The sequence below is a fragment of the Acanthochromis polyacanthus genome, chromosome 8 (assembly GCF_021347895.1).
Source record: "Acanthochromis polyacanthus isolate Apoly-LR-REF ecotype Palm Island chromosome 8, KAUST_Apoly_ChrSc, whole genome shotgun sequence".
Taxonomy (NCBI): Eukaryota; Metazoa; Chordata; class Actinopteri; family Pomacentridae; genus Acanthochromis; species Acanthochromis polyacanthus.
This window is the reverse complement of record NC_067120.1, coordinates 8,844,302-8,865,472: the sequence shown is the minus strand read 5'-3', so window position 1 is coordinate 8,865,472 and position 21,171 is coordinate 8,844,302. Positions and strand designations below refer to the sequence as shown.

The 21,171-nt window shown below is 43.1% G+C and overlaps 1 protein-coding gene across 2 annotated transcripts in view; it reads left to right on the top strand.

Annotated features, from left to right (window-relative positions):
* Positions 1-383: 383 nt before the first annotated feature.
* The window catches only part of LOC110949721 (mucin-5AC-like), a 28,803-nt gene continuing 8,015 nt past the window's right edge, over positions 384-21,171 (top strand). The window contains exons 1-11 of one of the 2 annotated variants that reach the window (XM_051952788.1): positions 384-561; positions 2,054-3,173; positions 3,681-4,499; positions 6,207-7,028; positions 7,146-8,060; positions 8,272-9,198; positions 9,436-10,434; positions 10,751-11,587; positions 11,839-13,026; positions 13,327-14,379; positions 14,857-15,852. In XM_051952788.1, the coding sequence (XP_051808748.1) occupies positions 2,310-3,173; positions 3,681-4,499; positions 6,207-7,028; positions 7,146-8,060; positions 8,272-9,198; positions 9,436-10,434; positions 10,751-11,587; positions 11,839-13,026; positions 13,327-14,379; positions 14,857-15,852 (9,420 nt within the window). In that variant the 5' untranslated portion in view covers positions 384-561; positions 2,054-2,309. The other variant, XM_051952789.1, reaches the window with a different exon arrangement.

Sequence of the window (21,171 nt, the reverse complement as noted above, 5' to 3'; positions counted from 1 at the left end):
GTAAACTACATGAAAAGACGAGATTCAAAAGTCTAACACCAATCTACACATGCATTAATGTACATCCATTTTTATATTATAAATCAGGAGAAGCACGTGTACAATATATTTGTCAGTAAAATAGTGTGAAATGAGATTCAGAGTGGCTTGGAAGCGTCTGAGGCCACTCAGAGCTATGATCATATTATCCCCTCTCCGCTCCTCATGATCACCACGGTGACATTTAAATATGTCAGCGGCCACCGAGAAGATGTGCGGCGGCATCACGCGTGAGGGTAAATCTTCAGGTCCTCGGCGCCGATCACACGTGACTCCGGGGGAAATAAATCGCCTGTCCCCTTTAATTTCAATTTCCGTGCGTGATATATATTGTGATCACCTGTCAGAGGCTGCGCCTGCGCACTGGAGCGGGAGGCGGAGTGGATGCTGATCGCTCTCTATCTGCTGCCCTGTGCCCTCCATCCCTCGGCGATCAGACAGACAGACACGGACTTAGGGGAGGGGGGAAATCCGCGCAGGTTTTTGGGGGAGGATGGGGACACAACCCGGCTGCTGACGAAGGTACAGTCTCTCTCACTGTCACCGGAATAAGGCGCCTCGGTGTTTGACATTGTGACCGTGGAGGGTGAAGGATGCTCGGCTGCGGGATGGGAGGAGATGAGCTGGGGGACACGGAGCGGATAACAGATGGTATTTCGGGAAATTACAACGATGACAGGGCTTTTGCTGGGTTGCTTCACCATTTTGGGCTGGCTTAGAATATTTTTTAATCTCGAATATTATACAAGTTTATTCCAAAAAATCTGCACAGGCGCCTGGTCAAGGGCACAGAAATAGGTGATAATGTGCTTTTTGGAATGTTTCTCTTTTCCTACACTCACCCTTAGAGCTGTGATCACCTTTACGCAGAGCAGCGTGTTGTTCGGTTTCGATTGGTCGTGCGTTCTGCATGCTTTTTCCATTTGGCTACGATAAAAACGCTGTGTGGCTCCACCGCCTTATGGGTGAAGCATCGCTGCTCGTGGGCAGAGCATAGTAAACGTTAAATCCGGCTTGTAAACGCCTATTAACAGACACACTTGCTCATCACAGACCTGTACTGCCCTTGACGGTGCTTTAGTACAAAGAAAAGAAGAAAGTATTCACTTCCCATGCATTATTTGACGGGCCCCTACCCGGATGTGCCTGCAGTTTCTCCAGAGAGAGCGCTAGATTTTCCTCTGTTTACTCGCCTTGCTGCTGTAAAAACACGTCCTGCATGAGATTTGTCACCGCGCCACAATCGGTGCCATTTGGCTCAAGACGGGAGAATTCTCTCACTGTTGTGGAAAAACGACCATCGGAAGGTGTGAGTCCACCTTTGAGTGATCGGTTGAATGGCTTTTCTAGCAGCTGTCCGCCTCCTGTGTTGCACATTGGTGTGATTCTCAGGCTGTTTCTCGATGAAAGGGATCTCTGAGATTTGTGGGCTGTGATCAGCAGAGCGGCTCTGACCCTGTCCGTGGTCCTGAAAGCAACAGTGGCTGCGGAGTAAATCAAAGTGAGGCTGAATCCTTAATGGATCTCTGTGTAGAGGCGACGACTGCGAAGCAAATGATGATGGTTTCATCCTGGATTAAAGTGAATTTTATTTATCAAGCACTAGTGTGTCACACCGGCAATTTCTTCACATGTACAGTGTATTCAAATGTAAATTCCTCTGCTGAAAAGAGGTGTTATTTACAGATTCAGATGCACGGCTCTACATGAGACCGCACTGATGGACTCCTAAGTTGAGTTAAAGGAGATAACTTGATTACAATATGCATAGCGGGGATCAAAAAACACACCCTGGAGAGTGAATAATGGATGGGTGATATATTTCCCCCGCATCCCTTTTTCCTATATCCATCACGCTTAAGTGTGCTATATTTATTTTGTTTATCAAGCAGGCTTAGACAGTATTGTATGTGTATGTGGTTCAGAAATTCTCACGCTCGCTTTCATTATCCCTCCCTCGTGTCTCACACTTTCTCTTTCTCACTCTCTCTCTCTCTGTTTGTCATGTATTTAGGAAGTCTGATGTAGATGCTGAGCCAGAGGAGAGCCCAGGGAGCAGCAGCAGCAGCAGCAGCAGTGGGGCTGTAGATGCCCTCTCCACAGGCCCGGCCCCAGCCCCCTCTCAGGCCTCTGCAGGGGAGCCAGGACAAAGAGGAGACAGCTCCTGCTCTGACTCCGACAGTCCTGTAGATTCCAGCTCCTGCGAGGAGGAGGGCGAGGAGGAAGAGGAGGAGGAGGAGGAGGAGGAGGAAGAGGAAGAAGACCCAGCAATGTTCTCCTCAAAATTCCTCAGTGGGGCCAACCCCCTCAATGCTGTGTCCTCTGCTGTGAATAAGTTTGGTTTATTTGGAGATGAGGGCGAGGGGAATAAAAAGCCACCACCCCAGCAGGGGGTGAAACCAGCTAGAGAACAGCAGCCAGGAGTAAGCCCTGGCAAAGACCCTCAGCAAAATCAGGGCCCCCCAAAACCAGGCCAGGGCACCCCTATGCAAAAGAGCCAGACTGTTCCTAAGCAAGGATCACCGCAGCTGCAGGGGAATGGACAGACTGGACCTTCAAACAAACCCGCTGGGCAACAAGCTGCTTCGAATCCGGGGACACAGCCTGCAGCCCAGCTTAAAGGAGAGCCCCCAAAAAACCAACCTAAGGGCCCACAGCAGCAAGGTTCACCTAAGCCGGAAGCAAAACAACAGGTTCCATCTAAGAGTGGAGCACAACCAGAATCTCCGAAGGCATCATCACAGCAACAGGTTCCACCTAAGACAAAGATGCAACAACAAGGCCCTGCTAAGACTGGTGCACAGCAGCAGCAACCGGCAAAAACTGAGGTGCAAAGGTCTACAAAGGTTGGGACTGAAATGGGGCAGCAACAGCAGGGGTCACCAAAACCTGGACAGCAGAAAGGCGGCAGGACTACACCCCAGCAGCAAGGCACGAAGGGCCCTGGCACCCCTGGGTCTTCATCACCGGCAACAAACAGATCTCAGCCTAAAGCAGGAGCTAAGTCTCTCTGTCCAGTGTGCAACACAACAGAACTTAATGTGCATACCAAGGATCCACCAAACTATAAAAACTGTACACAGTGTAAAACTGAAGTCTGCAGCTTGTGTGGATTCAGCCCGCCAGACTCTGATGTAAGTAGCCTCAGTTTTTGCTTTTGCATAGTTTCTTTCGCATTTCCACATGATTTTCCTATGATCAACCAAGTGTGTATTTAATTCATGTTTGCAACATGTATAGTAAAGAATATACTGTTAGTTATTTGAATTCCTGCTCAGTGCAGACAGATTATTTCAGTCTTACCTTGTGAGAATTACTTCAACATGAGGCATTCTTGCATTTCGGATTCAAATTGACTGCACCACACAGTGCAATCGTTGCATAAATGTTTGAAAACTTTCTCAGGTTGTCGTTAATATCATATTAGCAATGATTTAAATGACATCAGTATGGCTAAAATAGTGTGGTTGCCATTAACAATTATTAAATTTTACAAGTTCTAAAAATGATTCGTGGTGCACCTTATCTAATTTTAGAAACTACATATAGATCATTTTCTTGCATATTTGTGCATTATGTGCACACTTTGCCTATGTGCATCTATCTTTGTCACAGTGCATGTGTCTGTATTTTCTACATAGGGACGGGAGTGGCTTTGTCTTACCTGCCAAATAAAGAGAGCTCAAGGAACTTCGGAACCACCGGGACCTCCCATGAAAAAGCCCACATCAAATCAGACACCGTCTCCCGCTGCACCTGTCAAAAAAGAAACGTCAGCGCCAGGTTCACCTCAGAGATTGCAATCTACATCAACAAAAGTGCCAGCCAAGGGTGAAGCTGCTAAAGGACCTGAAAGTCAAAAACAAGCCAGCCCAGCAACTGTTCAGAAAATGACACCTGAGACCCAGAAAGCATTAGGGTCTCCAAAACCTTCTGGTCAACCTGGACGCAAGCAAAGCAGTGCCACCCCAGCTCCCCAGCAGGAGTCGGGAGGTTTATTTGGCTTCGGTGGTGCTAAAACTGAAGCTGCAAAGCCCGAAGAGTCAGTGACTGGGAAGATGTTTGGTTTTGGTTCCTCTATTTTCAGCTCTGCATCGACTTTGATAGCTTCAGCTGTTCAGGATGAGCCTAAAACCACACCTCCGGTTTCTCCTAAAATGCAGCCTGCAAAAGACACCAAACCAACTTCTGCTCCAAAGTCAGAGCAAGATAAGAAACAGCAGCAACCTCAGCAGGCAAAGGCTCAACCAGCAGGGCAGGGGAAAGTGGAAAAATCAGAGACTCCAAAGGCAGCAGCAGCCCCCCAGGGCATTCCTAAAGCAGACAAGTCCACTTGTCCAATCTGCAAGATGGTGCTCAACGTGGGCTCAAAGGATCCTCCCAACTACAACAGCTGCACTGACTGCAAAAGCACTGTCTGTAATCAATGTGGATTTAACCCCATGCCAAACGTTAAAGAGGTAAGACGTGGAATTTATTGAATGAACTCAAGAATGAATGAATGAGGATTTAAAGAAAAGGGAGTAGAAACATTTGGGGAATTTAATTCTCTAAAAGTTAAACGCATCACTATATAATTTAATAGTCTTGGGCTTAAATTGCTTTTCTTTTTTGGATGACTTTTGTAGAAACTGTTCTGAGTTGTTACATTACTGCCTCGTGTCTCAAAAGTGTTTAATACTTAAAGACAGAACTGTAGCATGCTCTTGGTACTTTTAAATGACGTTCTTAAAGAACCAGCCCCTGCTAGGAAAACTCCTGTGAAAGCTGTTCAATTCCTTTTTGATGTTCAGAGGTTGCTTAAGTAATCTCTTTATTTGGAAAGCTGTCCTCAAATGGTAGAATTTGTATACATGAATGAATGGATGACATGGCAGCAATCATTTTCAGATTATAGAGTTGAAGTCCAATTTATAAGAGGCATGTTTAATTATTATCGTTGCCATCAAACTGTATTAAATACGATAGAAAGTAAATTAGGACAGACATATAGAAAGTGAATCCAGATCTAAGTTGTCTTTGTATTTCTGTGAAGTTCTGTCATAATGTCCAAACCTCTGACAGCAAGTCACAACAAAAAGTAAATGTGTCAGACCCCACAGGCTTGGGCTTACACTCATACAAAGCAGTTTGAAACACCTGTGGTGTCTCTCCTTTTCCCTTTATTCATACAGCTCTTCAGAGTAAAAAAAACAAAAAAAAAACACTATTACTTTTTTGCAATAACATCGCCTCTACTGCCATCCCACATACAGAATTTGTAGAGAATTGCTCCATGATGCTTTAAAAACTGTTGATTAACTCATATGTTGACATTGTATTAGACACTGTTGCTGGACATTAGTCAAAGACTCACAAGCTTTAAAAGCTCGATGCAGCATCACAGACATACACACCTTGTGGGTATTGTCTTGTAGGGAATACCAAATACATGGCAAATGAACCTGGCTACCTGATGCACAAAAGACTTGACACGTGACTCTGTAATTCAATACACAGTTAGTATCTACTTTGCCAAGAAGAGTTCAAGGCTACTTAGTCACGTGATACTACTTAAACTAATGCTTAAAACAGTGGACAAAAAAACTGAATGAAAAGAACTTTATGTGAATTTTGGAAGCACATGGAAATGGGAGTGTTTTAACATATATAGTCTAAACAGCTGAAATACTGTCATTATTGTCACTCGGCTTTCCATTTTTGACTTAAACAAGTAGAGAGTGTTTGCTTTTTCATAAGCATACTTTTGCACTGTTAGGAAAATATTAGTTGGTTAAAAAAAAACTTGAATGTGTTTAGTTAAATACCAAAATCTTCGGTATTTTTTTCTAAATAGATGTGGTAAATACAAGCTATCAACAATAGTTTTGCTGGTTGATGTGTTTCTCACATCATGCAGCTGACGAAAATTACATGTGCATTATCAGTTGCAATTGTTGAAGCAACCTAGTCCCGTCTTTATCTAAAACGTTGCAGCCCCCTACAGAGTTTGCCCACAGCATCCCATCATTCATAATGTGTGCGTGGGTGTTTTTATGTTCAGAATGTGACACCTAATTTCCTAGCTTCTCTAATTTGCATTTTCTTTTTTTTCTTTTTGTTGTCATTTTCTAAAATTCAAAGTAGTACTTGTTTAATTTATTTTTGTGTTTTGTTTTTTTTTACAGGGAAATGAGTGGCTTTGCTTAAACTGCCAGGTGAAACGAGCTGCTGCAGGAATTGAACCTCAGAGAGACCCATCTTCAGTTAATTCATTTAAGAAGACGCCTCCAGCACAGCCTGCACCCCAAAAGACTTCTTCACCAGGGTCTCCTCAGAAAAAGGGATCAACACCAGCAGCACAACCAGCCAAGGCTGAAGCACCGGACAGTCATAAACAGGGCAGCCCAGCTCCAGGTCAGACAAAACCTCAGGAGAGCCAGAAGACAGGTCCTCAACAGCCAGTCCATAAAAGTCAAACTGCACAGAAGCAGGGAAATGCCACTGCACCACCACAGCGGGAGTCGGGAGGCTTCTTTGGTTTTGGTGGAGGTAAAACTCAGCCCGAAGCTGCAAAGCCTGCAGAGTCAGTGACTGGGAAAATGTTTGGATTTGGATCCTCCATCTTCAGCTCTGCATCCACTTTGATGACTTCAGCTGTTCAAGATGAGTCAAAAATTACACCACCTGTTTCTCCCAAGATGTCTCCAGCAAAAGACCCCAAATCTCAAACTCTCAAGAAACAAGAACAGGAGAAGAAACCGGAGCAACCGCAGCAAGCAAAGGGTTCACCATCAGTACAACCAAAAGCAGACAAACCTCAATCAGAACCTCTAAAGAAAGCATCAGCTTCGCCAGTTGTTTCCAAGGCAGGCCAGTCTACCTGTCCTCTCTGTAAACTGGAACTCAACGTGGGCTCTAAAGATCCTCCCAACTACAACACCTGTACTGAGTGCAAAAACACTGTCTGTAACCAATGTGGATTTAACCCCATGCCAAATGTTAAGGAGGTAAGACAACAGAGAATTATAGATCACAGAATAAATGATCTGAACAGTGATTGTGACATTAAGTCTTATTCATTTTTTTTACTAAATTTTACTTGTTTTCCTTTTGCTCTCTTATAGGTGAAGGAGTGGCTATGTCTCAACTGTCAGATGCAGAGAGCACTAGGAGCATCTGAACCTCCAGGAACTCCCATGATGAAACTACAGGCTTCACCAAATAAAGTCAGTGCACCTACCAGTGCACCAAAGAAGGACACTCCCCCATTGGACACCCCTCCAAAGAAAGACATTCCAGCGCCTGCTGAGTCTAAAGTAAAGGAGGGCTCTCCATCAGGCTCTCCTGTCAGGAAACCACAAAAACAAGCAGAACAGTCAGCAAAGACTGAAGCTGTGAAGGGACCTGAAAGTCAGAAACAGGTCAGCCCAACACCTGGTCAGAAAACTCCACAGCAAGGCCAGAAGATGGGTCCTCAGAAACCACCAGACCAGGCCAAACCAAATCAAACTGGAGTTAAAAAGAGTAGCATTACATCGACTACACAAGAGGAATCTGGGGGGTTCTTTGGATTTGGTGGTCCCAAACCTCAACCTGATGCTGCCAAACCTGCTGAATCTATAGGTGGAAAAATGTTTGGCTTTGGTTCCTCAATCTTCAGTTCTGCATCCACTTTAATAAACTCAGCTGTCCAAGATGAATCCAAAACGACACCACCAGTTTCTCCCAAGATGCCTGCTGCAAAGGCAAGCAAATCACCTCCTGTTCAGAAACCTGAGCAGGAAAAGAAACCAGAACAAGTTCAACAGCCCAAGACCTCTCCATTGCCACAAGCCAAAGTAGAAAAAGGCCCATCAGAGCCCAAAAAGGATGCAGCAGCTTCACCAGTTGTTCCTAAGGCAGGGCAATCTACCTGTCCGCTCTGTAAGGTCCAGCTCAACTTTGGCTCCAAGGAACCTCCAAACTACAATAAATGTACTGAATGCCAGAACACTGTCTGCAACCAATGTGGATTCAATCCAATGCCAAATGTGTCAGAGGTAATAATAGCAAAAATGACATAATTTTCCAGTTTACTTTGAAAATACAGTAAAATAGTAATTTATAAAGGGTAAAAGTAACATTTGAAACTCCATATTTGGACAGGAATACACTGTGAACTGCATATTTTTATCCTGCATGCTACTGCAATTATTTCATCCAGGTATTGAAAATGTTCTTATTTTAATTTATCATATTGTCTTTTTTCAGGTTAAAGAATGGTTATGCCTGAACTGTCAAATGCAGAGAGCGCTTAGTGCATCTGAACTCACGGGACCTCCTATGAAACCGAACACTGGAGCTAACAAAATCGCTCCTTCTGCTGTACAGCAGAAAATCACAGCTCCAAACCAAGTGGAAAAGAAGGGGAGTTCCACACCAGGTTCTCCTCAGAAGACACCGCCTGCAGCAGCAGCAGCAGCAGCAACACCTGCAACTAAGGTTGCACCTGCTGCTAAAGGTCCAGACACTGAAACAAAAACTAGTCCAGCTCCTGGTAGGAAAACTCCTGTGGATATCCTGGGGGCACCAGGTTCTCAGAAACTTTCTGACCAGACAAGTGAAAATGCACTGAAACCGACGAAGGCTGACACAGACAAACAGCCAGAGTCAGGAATGAAATCTGTATTGACAGGTCCTAAAGCAGGCCCTGATGCTTCAAAAACAACAGAATCAGTCAGTGGAAAGGTGTTTGGCTTTGGGTCCTCCATTTTCAGCTCAGCATCCAACCTGATATCATCTGCTGTCCAGGATGAATCACGGATGACACCTCCGGGCTCCCGTAAGATGTCTGCACCAGCGCAGGTCTCTCCCAAAATGTCTGCTGTGCCCAAGATTTCTCCAAAAAGCACACCAACGGTTTCTCCAAAAATGTCGCCCAAAAGACTTGCTCAGAAGCCAGAGCAGGAGAAGAAACTAGATGAGTCAAAACAGGTCAAAGAGGACAAAGCTCCAGCACCGTCACCAAAAGCAGCAACAGTCTCACAAACGGCTCCTGCTGCAGGTCAGACTACCTGTCCGCTGTGTAAAGTTGAGCTTAACATCGGCTCCAAGCAACCTCCCAACTACAACACCTGCACTGAGTGTAAGGCTGTTGTCTGTAACCAGTGCGGATTTAACCCCATGCCCATAGGAGAGGTAAGTACAAAAATTCGACAAATGTATGATAGAATAAATTGCTTTTCTTCTGCGCTCCATTTAGTTCCACATACTGAAAAAGTTATGACTCTTTATTGAGCAGTAATCTGTGATCTTTTTTTCTATAACCCAATTGCCTTGTAGTGGAGTTTTGAGGATCCTTTCATAAGCTCTTCTGAATTAGTGCAATTTCACATTTTAATGCAACCCATAACCACGTGTCTACTGTGGTTTCAGGTGAAAGAATGGCTATGTCTTGACTGTCAGATGAAAAGAGCAGTTGGAGCTGCTGAGTCCCTTGGACCTCCCACACTGAAGCCCCAAACCTCACCCAATAAAGTTCCTTCACCTGCTGGAGTCCAGTTACAGGATTCTCCCAAACCAACTTCTCCTCAAAAGAAACCCAGTCCAGACCTTGCAGTACAAAAGAAAGAGACTTCAGAACCAGTTTCTCCACAGAGAAAACAATCAACAGCTTCAGCGGGGTCAGGCAAATCTGAACCTGCTCCTGCACCACTGAAGCAGGCCAGCCCAGCGTCTGATCGTAAAATGTCACAAGAAAAACAGATAACAGCTCCAGAGAAACTGCCAGATCAAGCAAGCCAAGCTGGGCGTAAGCAGAGTAATGCCAGTACAGGATCACAACAAGAGACAGGAGGGTTCTTTGGCTTTGGTGGTCCTAAACCTCAACCTGACGCTGCAAAGCCGGCAGACTCGGTGACTGGAAAAATGTTTGGCTTTGGCTCTTCCATTTTCAGCTCTGCATCCACTTTGATAACCTCAGCTGTTCAGGACCAGCCGAAGACCACGCCGCCAGTTTCTCCCAAGATGTCTCCTGCAAAGGACCCCAAATCTCCTGCTGTCAAGAAACCAGAAGAAGACAAGAAACCAGAGCAACCTCAGCAAGCAAAGGGTCCAACATCAGTACAGCCAAAAGCAGGTGAGATCAAGTCTCCTGCTCTCCAGAAGTCGGAGCAGCAGAAGAAAGCAGAGCCAACCCAGCCAACCAAGACACCTCCACCGGTACAAGCCAAAGTGGACAAAGCCCCATCAGAACCTCCAAAGCCTTCAGCAGTTTCGCAAGAAGCTGTCAAACCAGACCAGTCTACCTGTCCACTCTGCAAGGTCAAGCTCAACATAGGTTCCAAGGATCTACCAAACTACAACACATGCACTGAATGCAAGAACACTGTCTGCAACCAGTGTGGATTTAACCCGATGCCAAATGAAACGGGGGTAAGTTCAGAGGAAATATAAATAAATAAATAAATAAATTACTGCATTCTCAATGTACTATTGATAGATTGTATAGATTTACATCACACTTGCTTTTTTGAAAATGTCTCTTGTTGGCTTTTTATTGAATTCAAAATATGTGTCTTTGTTGTTTTCTAGGAATATTAAATAATGAAACACTATATACACTATATGTTTATATGTATAAAAGCTTTGGGAATAAAAATGAAAAAGAGCGTAGTAATTAGTTGAATAAATTAAAAATGACATTATTCACAGATCATCTAACAGTTTATAATTTCTCTTTCTCTTTTAGGCGAAGGAGTGGTTGTGTCTCACTTGCCAGATGCAGCGGGCTCTTGGAGCAGCACAGCCACCAGAAGTCACTTCTGTCAATGCTCAGACACCTGCAAAACCCCAAAAGAAAGACATTAGCAGCCCAGCTGAACCTGAAAAGAAACAATCATCAACACCGCAGTCACCTCAGAGGAAACTCTCTGTAACAGCGCAGCCTGCTAAATCTGATGCTACTGACAAGCCGGAGGTTCAGAAAAAGGCCAGCCCAGTTCCTTCTCAGAAAATACCACAAGAGCCCCAGAAAACAACAGGTCCTAGCAAATCACCAGAGCAGCCAAGACAAGCTGAACGTAAGCATAGCAGTGCCACAGCAACGACACAGAAAGAGTCAGGAGGCTTCTTTGGTTTTGGCGGTGGTAAAGCTCAGCCCGAAGCTGAAAAGCCGGCAGAGTCCGTGACTGGAAAAATGTTTGGCTTTGGTTCTTCCATTTTCAGTTCTGCATCAACTTTGATTACCTCCACTGTTCAGGACCAGCCTAAAACCACTCCACCAGTTTCTCCTAAGTTGTCCCCTGCAAAAGAGATTAAATCCCCTGCTGCTCAGGAGAAGAAGAAGCCAGAACAACCCCAGCAGACCAAGGCATCTCCACAGGTGCAGGCCAAGGTAGAAAAAGCTCCATCAGAGCCTCCAAAGGCTGCAGGAGTCACTCTGAAACCAGGCCAGTCCAGCTGTACGCTCTGTAAGGCTGAGCTCAACATGGGGTCCAAGGATCCGCCTAACTACAATATGTGCACTGAATGCAAGAACACCGTCTGTAACCAGTGTGGATTTAATACGATGCCAAATGAGTCAGAGGTAAATAAGAATTACTCAAGATGTAAACATTAATGAAATGTATTTCACTGTTTTTAATATTTGCACTTCTCTGCTGTTTAACTTAAAACATACAAAGTGTATTGTGTCAGTTTAAAAGTGGATAGTGTAGTGTACTTTGAATGGAAACACACACATACTGGTGTTTGTTGTGCTGTGGTATGCCTTCATGTTATTTAGTTTTCAATGTTTTATAAGCACACTAACTCAATGCAATATCGTTTTCCTTTCAGACGAAGGAGTGGTTGTGTCTGACTTGTCAGATGCAAAGGGCCCTCAAAGCAGCAGAATCAGTACAGCCTCCACTGATGAAACCTCAAGCATCACCCAACAAAGTGCCTGCACCTGCCCAAAAAGATGCCACTGCACAAAAAGCCGAAGTTAAAGACAAAACTCAGAAGGACAGTCCAGCACCAGGCGCACCACAAAAGAAAACAGACACAACACAACCATTAACCACCACCACACCACCGGCAAAAGGCCCTCCAGCTCCTGCTTCAGCCACAACAAAAGAGGAGAAACCCAGTGAGCCTCCTGCCAAGGAGGTTCCAACCAGCACTGCACCTCCAAGCAAAGAGACTGGGACTAAAGTTTCAGATCCAAGTGCACCACTGCCTGCTCAAGCTCTTCCTGTCATCACTGATATTGAAACTTCAATTGAAAAGAAAAAGGATCTCACTCAACCAAATGTTTCTCAAACTAAAGCAGTACCACAAAAGACCGAGGACAAAGCTGAAACAGTTCAGAAAACAGCTGTTAAATCATCTGATGAAGTACAGCCCCAACAAGCCAAAGAGCCACAGCTAGTTGAAACATCACTTGCCAAAACTGGTCCACCAGCAACACAGCCAGAAAAACAAGAATCAGGAAGTTTCTTTAGCTTTGGTAGTCCTAAATCTCAGCGTTCCGCTTCAATAACAACTGAAGCGGTGACTGGGAAGATGATGGGATTTGGTTCATCAATCTTCAGCTCAGCCTCAAATTTGATAACATCTGCAGTTCAGGATGAGTCTCGCACACCACCAAGGTCTCGCAAAATGTCTGCCCCACCAGTCTCTGACAGAAAGTCAGAACTGCAGATTTCTCCAAAGCCCAGCCCCCCTGCTTCTCCAAAGGTAACTACAGCAAAGGAGGTCAAGCCACAAACTGCTCAGAAACCAGAAGTGGAAAAAATCCCGGACCAAACTCAGGAGGCTAAGGCTGCTCCATCAGGACTGACTAAAGTGGACAAAGCTCCAGTAGAGCCTGCAGAAACAGAAGGTTCCCAAGCTGCTCCAAAAGTGGGTCAATCTACTTGTCCACTCTGTAAGGTGGAACTTAACATGGACTTCAAAAATCCTCCAAACTACAACACTTGCACTGAGTGCAAAACCACTGTCTGCAGCAAGTGTGGATTTAGTCCCATGCCAAATGTAACAGAGGTAATTAAATGACAAATAAATACATAAATGTTCCGTGTTTAGTTTTTAGGCCAAAATACAATGTTGTAAATTAATTAGATTTTTACTAACAGGTTTATTTTGTAAGCATTTTATTTGTAATGATAGAAAATTAGTTTATTTGTATTTTTTCTTCTTGTAGCCTTTTAATTAATTGGAAGACTGGTAATTTCCTCCAGTTATTCAAAGTACTTAATTAGATCAGCTGATTGAAATACGGTTATGAGAGGTTATAATTAATGACTCTTGACCCACTCACTTGTTCTTGTTTCTGATTTTCAGGCAAAGGAATGGCTGTGTCTCAACTGCCAGATGCAGAGAGCACTTGGAGCTTCTGAACCTCCAGGCCTCCCCATGATAAAACCACAGCCTTCGCCAAGCAAAGAGGTTCCTGTCACCACAGAGAAGAAAGAAACCCCAGTGTCTGCTACTCAGGAAGACATTCCTAAACCAAGTGCACCCAAAACTGCGCTTGCTGAAATTGCCACAGCCAAAGAAACTGACGCCACGAAAGTTACTGCACCAACAAATAAAGTTACTCCAGCAGCTGCTCCATTGCCTGATAAAACAGTTCCATCCACTATCACAAAGACTGATGTTTCTCCGGCTCCACAGAAACCTTCTGCAGAGAAGCCCAAACAGCCTGGAGCACCCCAGCAACAGACTCCAAAAGTTCAGACTACTTCCAAGCCTGCCGCTCCACCACAACCAGACACTGGAAAACCACCCACACAGCAGCCTCCAAAAGCTGGGACATCTCCTGCTAAAACTGCACCACCACCAGCTCAGCCTGCAAAACAGGAGTCAGGAGGCTTCTTTGGTTTCGGTGCTCCTAAAACACCACCTACTGCAGCAAAGTCTGCAGAGTCAGTGACAGGAAAGGTGTTTGGCTTTGGGTCATCGTTCTTAAGCTCTGCATCCACATTAATAACTTCAGCTGTCCAGGATGAATCGAAAACACCACCAACTCCTCGTAAGATGTCCACAGCCAGCGTCTCTCCTAAAACTACACCTCCAGCCTCTCCTAAAACAGTACCTCCAAAGGACACCAAGTCGCCTGCCGTCCAGAAAACTGAAGAGAAGAAACCAGAGAAACCACAGCAGGCTAAGACTCCTTCGACAGTACAAGCCAAAGTGGACAAAGCTCCATCAGAGCTGCCCAAGGCACCAGCCGACACCCAAGGTGCTTCAAAGGCAGATCAGTCCACCTGTCCGCTGTGTAAAGTCGAACTCAACCTGGGTTCCAAGGATCTACCCAACTATAACACCTGCACGGAATGCAAAACTACTGTCTGCAACCAGTGTGGCTTTAATCCAATGCCAAATGTGTCAGAGGTAAATTATTGGGCCCACAGATGTTACTTTTGCTTTAAGTTGACTGCTTTTAATTGAATTTCTGCATTTATTTAGTTATAAGTTTAAATGAGCATTTTACAGATTGAATATTGTTGATCATTTTGAAAAAAAATGTGTTATTATAATTATCAAATGCATTTAACCTGCTTCTAAAGCAAACTTTTGTCTCTTTACACAATGATAAGTCTTTCTCATCAATTATAAAATTTTCTGTCTTTTTTTTTTTTTTTTTTTTTACGATAGCCTGGATTATTATAGATACAAAATCATAATCTGTGAATATAGCATGTGATACTAAGATGCTTGAAGTGGCTGCATAACCTCTGAATTCTGCAATATTATTGTTGAAATCATTCTGAAATTGTCCTGCAAAGTAATTTCTTCTTCATTTGTTTGTTAAAACACTGCAATGTTTTATTCAGGAATGATTTATGCATTCCATTGCTCTTGTTTCAGGTAAAGGAATGGCTTTGTCTGAACTGCCAAATGCAGAGAGCCCTAGGAGCATCTGAACCCACTGGGCCTGCTGTAGTGAAACCACAGCCCTCGCCAAGCAAGGTTTCTGCGCCTCAGAAGGAGACGCCGGTATTAGTCCAGAAGGAAAAGCCTACAGAACATACAGAAGTGCAAAAAGAGGCCACTCAAACAACACTACCCAAGAAAGAAGCCCCCAAAGCTGAGGCTCCAGTGCCAACTGTGGTCCAAAAGACAGACAAACCACAGCAAGGCATTGTGCAAAAGACACAAGAGATTTTAGGGACTCAACAAAGACAAGCCCAGGACAAGGCTGGCCAGCAGATACCGGTAGGAAAACCTCCACAAACTACAAAACCAGAAGTAAAACCAGAAGCTGGCAAGATTGCACAACAGCCCCCTAAATCTGCGACCCCTCCTGCAAAATCTGCACCACCACCAGCTCAGCCTACCAAACAGGAGTCAGGAGGCTTCTTTGGCTTTGGTGCTCCTAAAACACCACCTACTGCTGTAAAGTCTGCAGAGTCAGTGACAGGAAAGATGTTTGGCTTTGGATCATCTTTCTTAAGCTCTGCATCCACTTTGATAACCTCCGCTGTCCAGGATGAATCTAAAACTACTCCCCCAACTCCCCGTAAGATGTCCACGACAACCACACCTAAAACTACGCCTCCAGTTTCTCCCAAGATGGCCCCTGCAAAGGATACCAAACCACCTGCCACACAGAAATCAGAGCCACCTCAGCCGGCCAAGCCTATTCCAGCAGCGCAGGTCAAAGCAGAGAAAGCTCCACCTGAGCCTCCAAAACCCACGGAGGTCACCAAGGTTGCCCCTAAAGCAAGTCTGTCCACCTGTCCACTGTGTAAGGTCGAACTTAATGTGGGCTCCAAGGATCCTCCCAATTACAACACCTGTACTGAATGCAAGAACACCGTCTGCAATCTTTGTGGATTTAACCCCATGCCTCATACAGGAGCGGTAAGTGCAATAAATGACATTTTTCTGAAAGTTTAGTCCTGAAATTTCTCTGTTGTGATTTTCTGCTGAAAGTCTGCCATTTTGTAAATTAAGCTGGCTTGTGTTCAACTGACAAGAGCAATTATTATGACTGCTGTTATTTGTCCACCAGTTATCAGTATTCAGTTCAGGCAGCCAAACATGAGTAGAGGCTCTTCACAACGACAGGGTAGCGGGACACTTCATTGTTATGCACGTGTTTCAGCATCATCCAGAATTAAGTTTTGGGAGATTGACATTGTATTACATCTAAAGCAAAAGTAGCAAAACACATAAAACAGACACTGTCATCAGATACACAACACAGATAGCATATTAAACAAATCATCTCAATAATACAAATAGAGATATAATGGACTGAAGATATAAATATTATGGAATTAAGTACAGTGACCTGGTAATGCGCCTAGAAAAAAAACCCTCCTTTTTAAGGACTTTGGGTCTTCTCAGATGCTTCTCACTGTTTTTGTTTAGCACTAATGTCATCTTCATTTTGAGAAATGTGAACATGTTCAGTGACAGTACTGCTGGCATCTGTCAAAAGTAATATTGTATGTTCTGTAATATAAGAGCTCTCTCTGTTTGCCCTTGCCATGTGGGCCTCTGAATGACAGTAGTATTCAAGATCGGGAATTTTTATGTTAGTTCTTATGCACTCAAAAGCACTAACTTACATGGTTAAATAAAAGTTAAATAAATAGCTAAATATAATTTCATTTTTTAGTAAGTTACTACACTTGTTTTTACACTTGTTGTTTGTTGGTATTTTTTGTGCAGTCGAGCGCACCGTGTTTTGGGTTTGAGTGTGGAAACTGCACAATCAATTTTTTATGCTTTTTTGTCTTTTTACTCTGTGGAATATTTTTATGCTGTGTAAAGGGAGAAAAACTAGCAGGCTGACTGTCACAAAGCCCTTTATTCCTACTGAAAATAGAACACACAGGAGGCTGAATTCTGCTCAGTTGTTTGATTTTCTTGAAAAGGAATGTGAATTACAAGTGCGGTGGAATACTAGATGAAGGTGCCACACCAGATAAAATACAAGGACAGCCTCATTAAGTTGGTTTTCAGACTTTGAACAGTTGTCTGCATGCATTTCATTTAATCTATGTTAATCTTCGAATTAATGACATGCTTTGAGAGATCTCAAATGTAAAACCATATCAAAACACAGGCTGTGTGGCGACTGACTGTTGTGGCTATCTCTCCACTGGCGAGGGCAGAGTTATGACATAACGCCCATGAGAACAGTGCATCAGCAGACCAGCAGCAGTGGAAACGTATTAAAGTGATTGAGGGTTGTGCAACAGCATTAGTGAGATGGGATCTGCTGCCATGGGAGACCAGGGACTGGGGAATCTCCATCCCCGTGAGAGATTTGAGATGGCAAAGCCCTATGATATGCCAATAAGTAGAGGTGAAACGGATTAAGTCCAACACAACACGGTGCAGAACATTAGAACAACAGACATTTCCTTTCCGGCCATCTGCCGTCTCAGATCAGCGGCTGAATGCAATTCAACAATTTCCCCTTCATTTTATGGGGGTGGCAATAACACATATGTGTACCTGCACTGTAATCTACACACACATGCAGGCTATGGTTGAATAGCCTACAGTATATTAGGTGCAATAATGCTTCCTTCTCCACATCACTCTGTGTGTTTTTTTTTTGTTTGCTTGTTTGTTTGTTGTCTTTTTGCAATCTCCTGTGGGTTTTGCTCAACAGGTAATTCCTTACAGTAAAAAAAAAAAGTCTTGTCAACACCTAAATATGTAACAGATACATTTGAAGGAAATAATGTGATTTAGTTTCTGGCTGTATTTTTAGCTAACAGTTGTTTGTATTGGAACAATGCTCTTGTAGACTGCCAGTAAGCAACAAACTAATCTCTGCAGAGACTGTGAGCATTATTTTTCTCCTTTCTTTATTTCTGCCTTTAGTTTAATGTCCCAGAAATAGATTACCAAACGCTCAGTGCACATGGCACATTAATAAGGAAAAAAATGACACTGACAGAGATGTGCCACTTATGTAATTGACACTTCTTGCATTTTTGTTGACACCAGAGATGGGAAAGAGCTTAAGGGTAGAAGAGGTCGGATGGGGGAAGGGATAAGCATAAATGGTTACCACTGTGGGTACAACATAGATTCATTGCTCTTAATTGGTGAGGAAAACAGGAATAGCCTGGCCTCAGCTCAGCTGGATTGGATGTGCCGTCATACTCACTGATGTCCTATGACCTGCTTTATCCAAGGAGGCTGAGGCTTTTTCAGGAGGATGACAGAAATGCCTCCTTTTAAAATATGAAAAGGACTTGTAAGGTTTATAAGAAAAGGAAGTGGCTTTGGGCAAAGTGAGTGCTAGCTGCAAGTATATCCATTTTTCCCTTTGCCTGTTCTGCTTCAGCTGATGCCATCAAAAGCCTGGGAGTGACTGTTGTCTGATAAGTAGGGCACACGTGTGTCATGCTTTGCCAGCTAAAGCTTTGTGTGTGACAGACAAGACAGTATGAATGATAATTCCTCAGCAATTTTTATGTTAGCAGGTGGCTATATCCTGGGATAAAAATATCTTTTTGTTTGCTTTTCTGGTACAAAGCCCTCACATTATCATTATTATTATTTATCTTGTCTGTACTATTTCAGATCACAACATAAAAATGGCAAGTCTAAGCTTTAATTTGAGTAGATTTACATCAATATAGTATGAGCTGTATGGGAGATGCAGCCCTTCAGTGCATAGTTCCCAAATTCTAAAGGTTTAAGGTGGCTACTTAACATTTCAGGATATTTCTCAGGCAACTGTGCATACACAGTGAAAGGTGCTATTTAGGTTGAGGTAGAGTTGTCTGTCAATATTTGGTGTAAAGGTGTGACAGTAGAAGTAAAGGAGAAAATAATGAGAGTGAAAAAGAGAAGCATCAAATGAAGTTAATTCTACAAAATCAGCCACTGACCAAAGTCTAAAAGCACAGGTGCTCATAGGAGAACTACAAAATGGTAACTGACCTGGAAAACCAGAAATTATTTGTGTGGTAAAAAAAAAAAAATAAAAAATCATGATTGCACAGCAGGTCAAGAGTGCGCTCCTGGATTGGGGCAAAAATGGTGTTTTTGCTAACAATCAAGAGACTTCAGGAGAAGAACCACAGGGTAGTCTCCACTAAAACTTTGAGTTGTGGAACAGATTTTATAAACTGATGAAACAGAAAAAACTTACTGAAACAATGTTGAGAGAGAAAGTACAGACCAAATGCACACTGCCTCATCCGTCAAACATTGTGGTGTTTCTGTTATGGCTTGGGCATGTATGGCTACCATTTAAACTGATGATCTCACTGCTAATGGAAGCAACATGATTAATGTGGTGGTTCACATGAGCATTCAGATTCAGCCAAACACATTATAACCCAATGGGCAACATCCAATCATTCAGTAGGATGAAGCTCTCAAAGAGCTTTTCAGGGTGCAGACGTGGAATATCTTTCACCGGTCTCAGTCACCTGATCTCAGTCTTACTGAGTAGACAGTCTACTTGCTGAGCACCAAATAAAAGACATAGAAACTGCACAACAAGCATGAGTTTAATGTGGCTGCACTGACGGCCTAGGAAAGCAGCACTAGGCATGAAACAAAGTAAGCATGACGTCTATGAGTCAAAGTCTTCAGGCAATCGTTGAGTGCAAAGGATGTTTTATGTGAAAGTAAATATGACATTTGTCTTTCTTTTTTTTAATTTGATGAATGTCAGTCCAGTTACTTTAACCCCCCCCTCCCCAAAAAAACCTTTATTTTTAAAGGTCTGAAAAATAATTGTATATAAATCAGAAACTTTCTTTGGCGACATTTAAACGACTAGATCAGATGTCTGCAGTTTCAGTACAATATGACCCCAAATTGAGTTAAATGTCTTCTCATGTCTTACATATATTCATGTTATAGAAACTGAGCACAGAATTATTGCAAATCTTTACATGAAGAATCTCCTGGAACTGCAGTGTCTATAGCACGTCTGGCCTTTTGGACCTGTGTTGTTTGCAATGTTATATATTAAAAAGATTTAATTTTAAAAAACAAAAAGACATGAATATCCCCTGGTAAAATTACAAATAATAAGATTCTGAGAAATAAAATAGGGGATGCATTACCTCTGATATACAGGCCCAACAGAGAGTCTGTATAGATTCTCTATCATTGTATGTGTTGCAGTAGAGGGCAACTGGACTTCATTTTAATTCGTAAAGAAGATGCCTCCTTTGTTGTAACTGACTGATGGGACGTTCTAGGTATTTATTATAACCCTAAACTGTCGTAACTCAAGACTCAACAAAGACTCAAGCCTTTCATGACTCAGGATGGGAAGTTTTGAGTGTTTTCTATGGAAAACAATGGATATATTTCAAACAAATGACACATATTTAGCTGTTGCTGTGTGGCTTTAAGAACTCCAGATTCTATGAGTGACATTTCTGGAGCTGCAAAGTGAACAACCTCGGCCTCAATGGCCACTTTGTCACCTGACAAACATAATCAAAACATCAAAGAGGCTGAACTTGCTTTACAAATTCTTAGCTGCAGCTCTACTTAACTTTATGCAACAGAAATGAGGCACACTAATAAACTAAGTTGACTGATAAGCAAATTGTATTGTGGATGGGAACATTTGTTTTGTATATGAGGGAAAAGATAAAAGAAATTGGCAGATCAGTTTTACAAATCAGTTGTTCATTTCATTTGTATGTCCGTATCAGTGTAATTGTGTTTACTAATAAAAAACACCGCTAATCTGACGTCAGTTACTTCTAGGTGCCAACATGTCTAAGACATTTTTCAGTTCAGACATGATGCTTCTCTTGTAAATTCAAGAAACGTGGAATAAAAAAATCTATGTACAAGATTTTTTCAGCTGTAGACCAGACAACCTTTGGTCCCATAATAAGAAGGAGACACCCCCTGGTGCACCTAGTGATAGTGTTAAAAATAGTCACACTGAGGAGAGACTGAGCACAGCCTACCTGCTGCATCTCTGCTCTTTTATGCCAGTTTCTGTGAGAGCACATTGAGGCTAACCATGCTGGAACTGAGTAGACTTCTCCTTGATGCTGCTTTGAGACATTCTTAAATCAGTGCTACATCAGGGTCAACATTAAAATCTGTCTTCATATTTGTTCTTTGCCAGTGCTCTTGCATATTTTAATGCAGAATATTGTATTCCTTTATTTCCTTTTGACCGAATGGAGTGTGTTTGATGTTTCACATCACGTTTCTATGGGT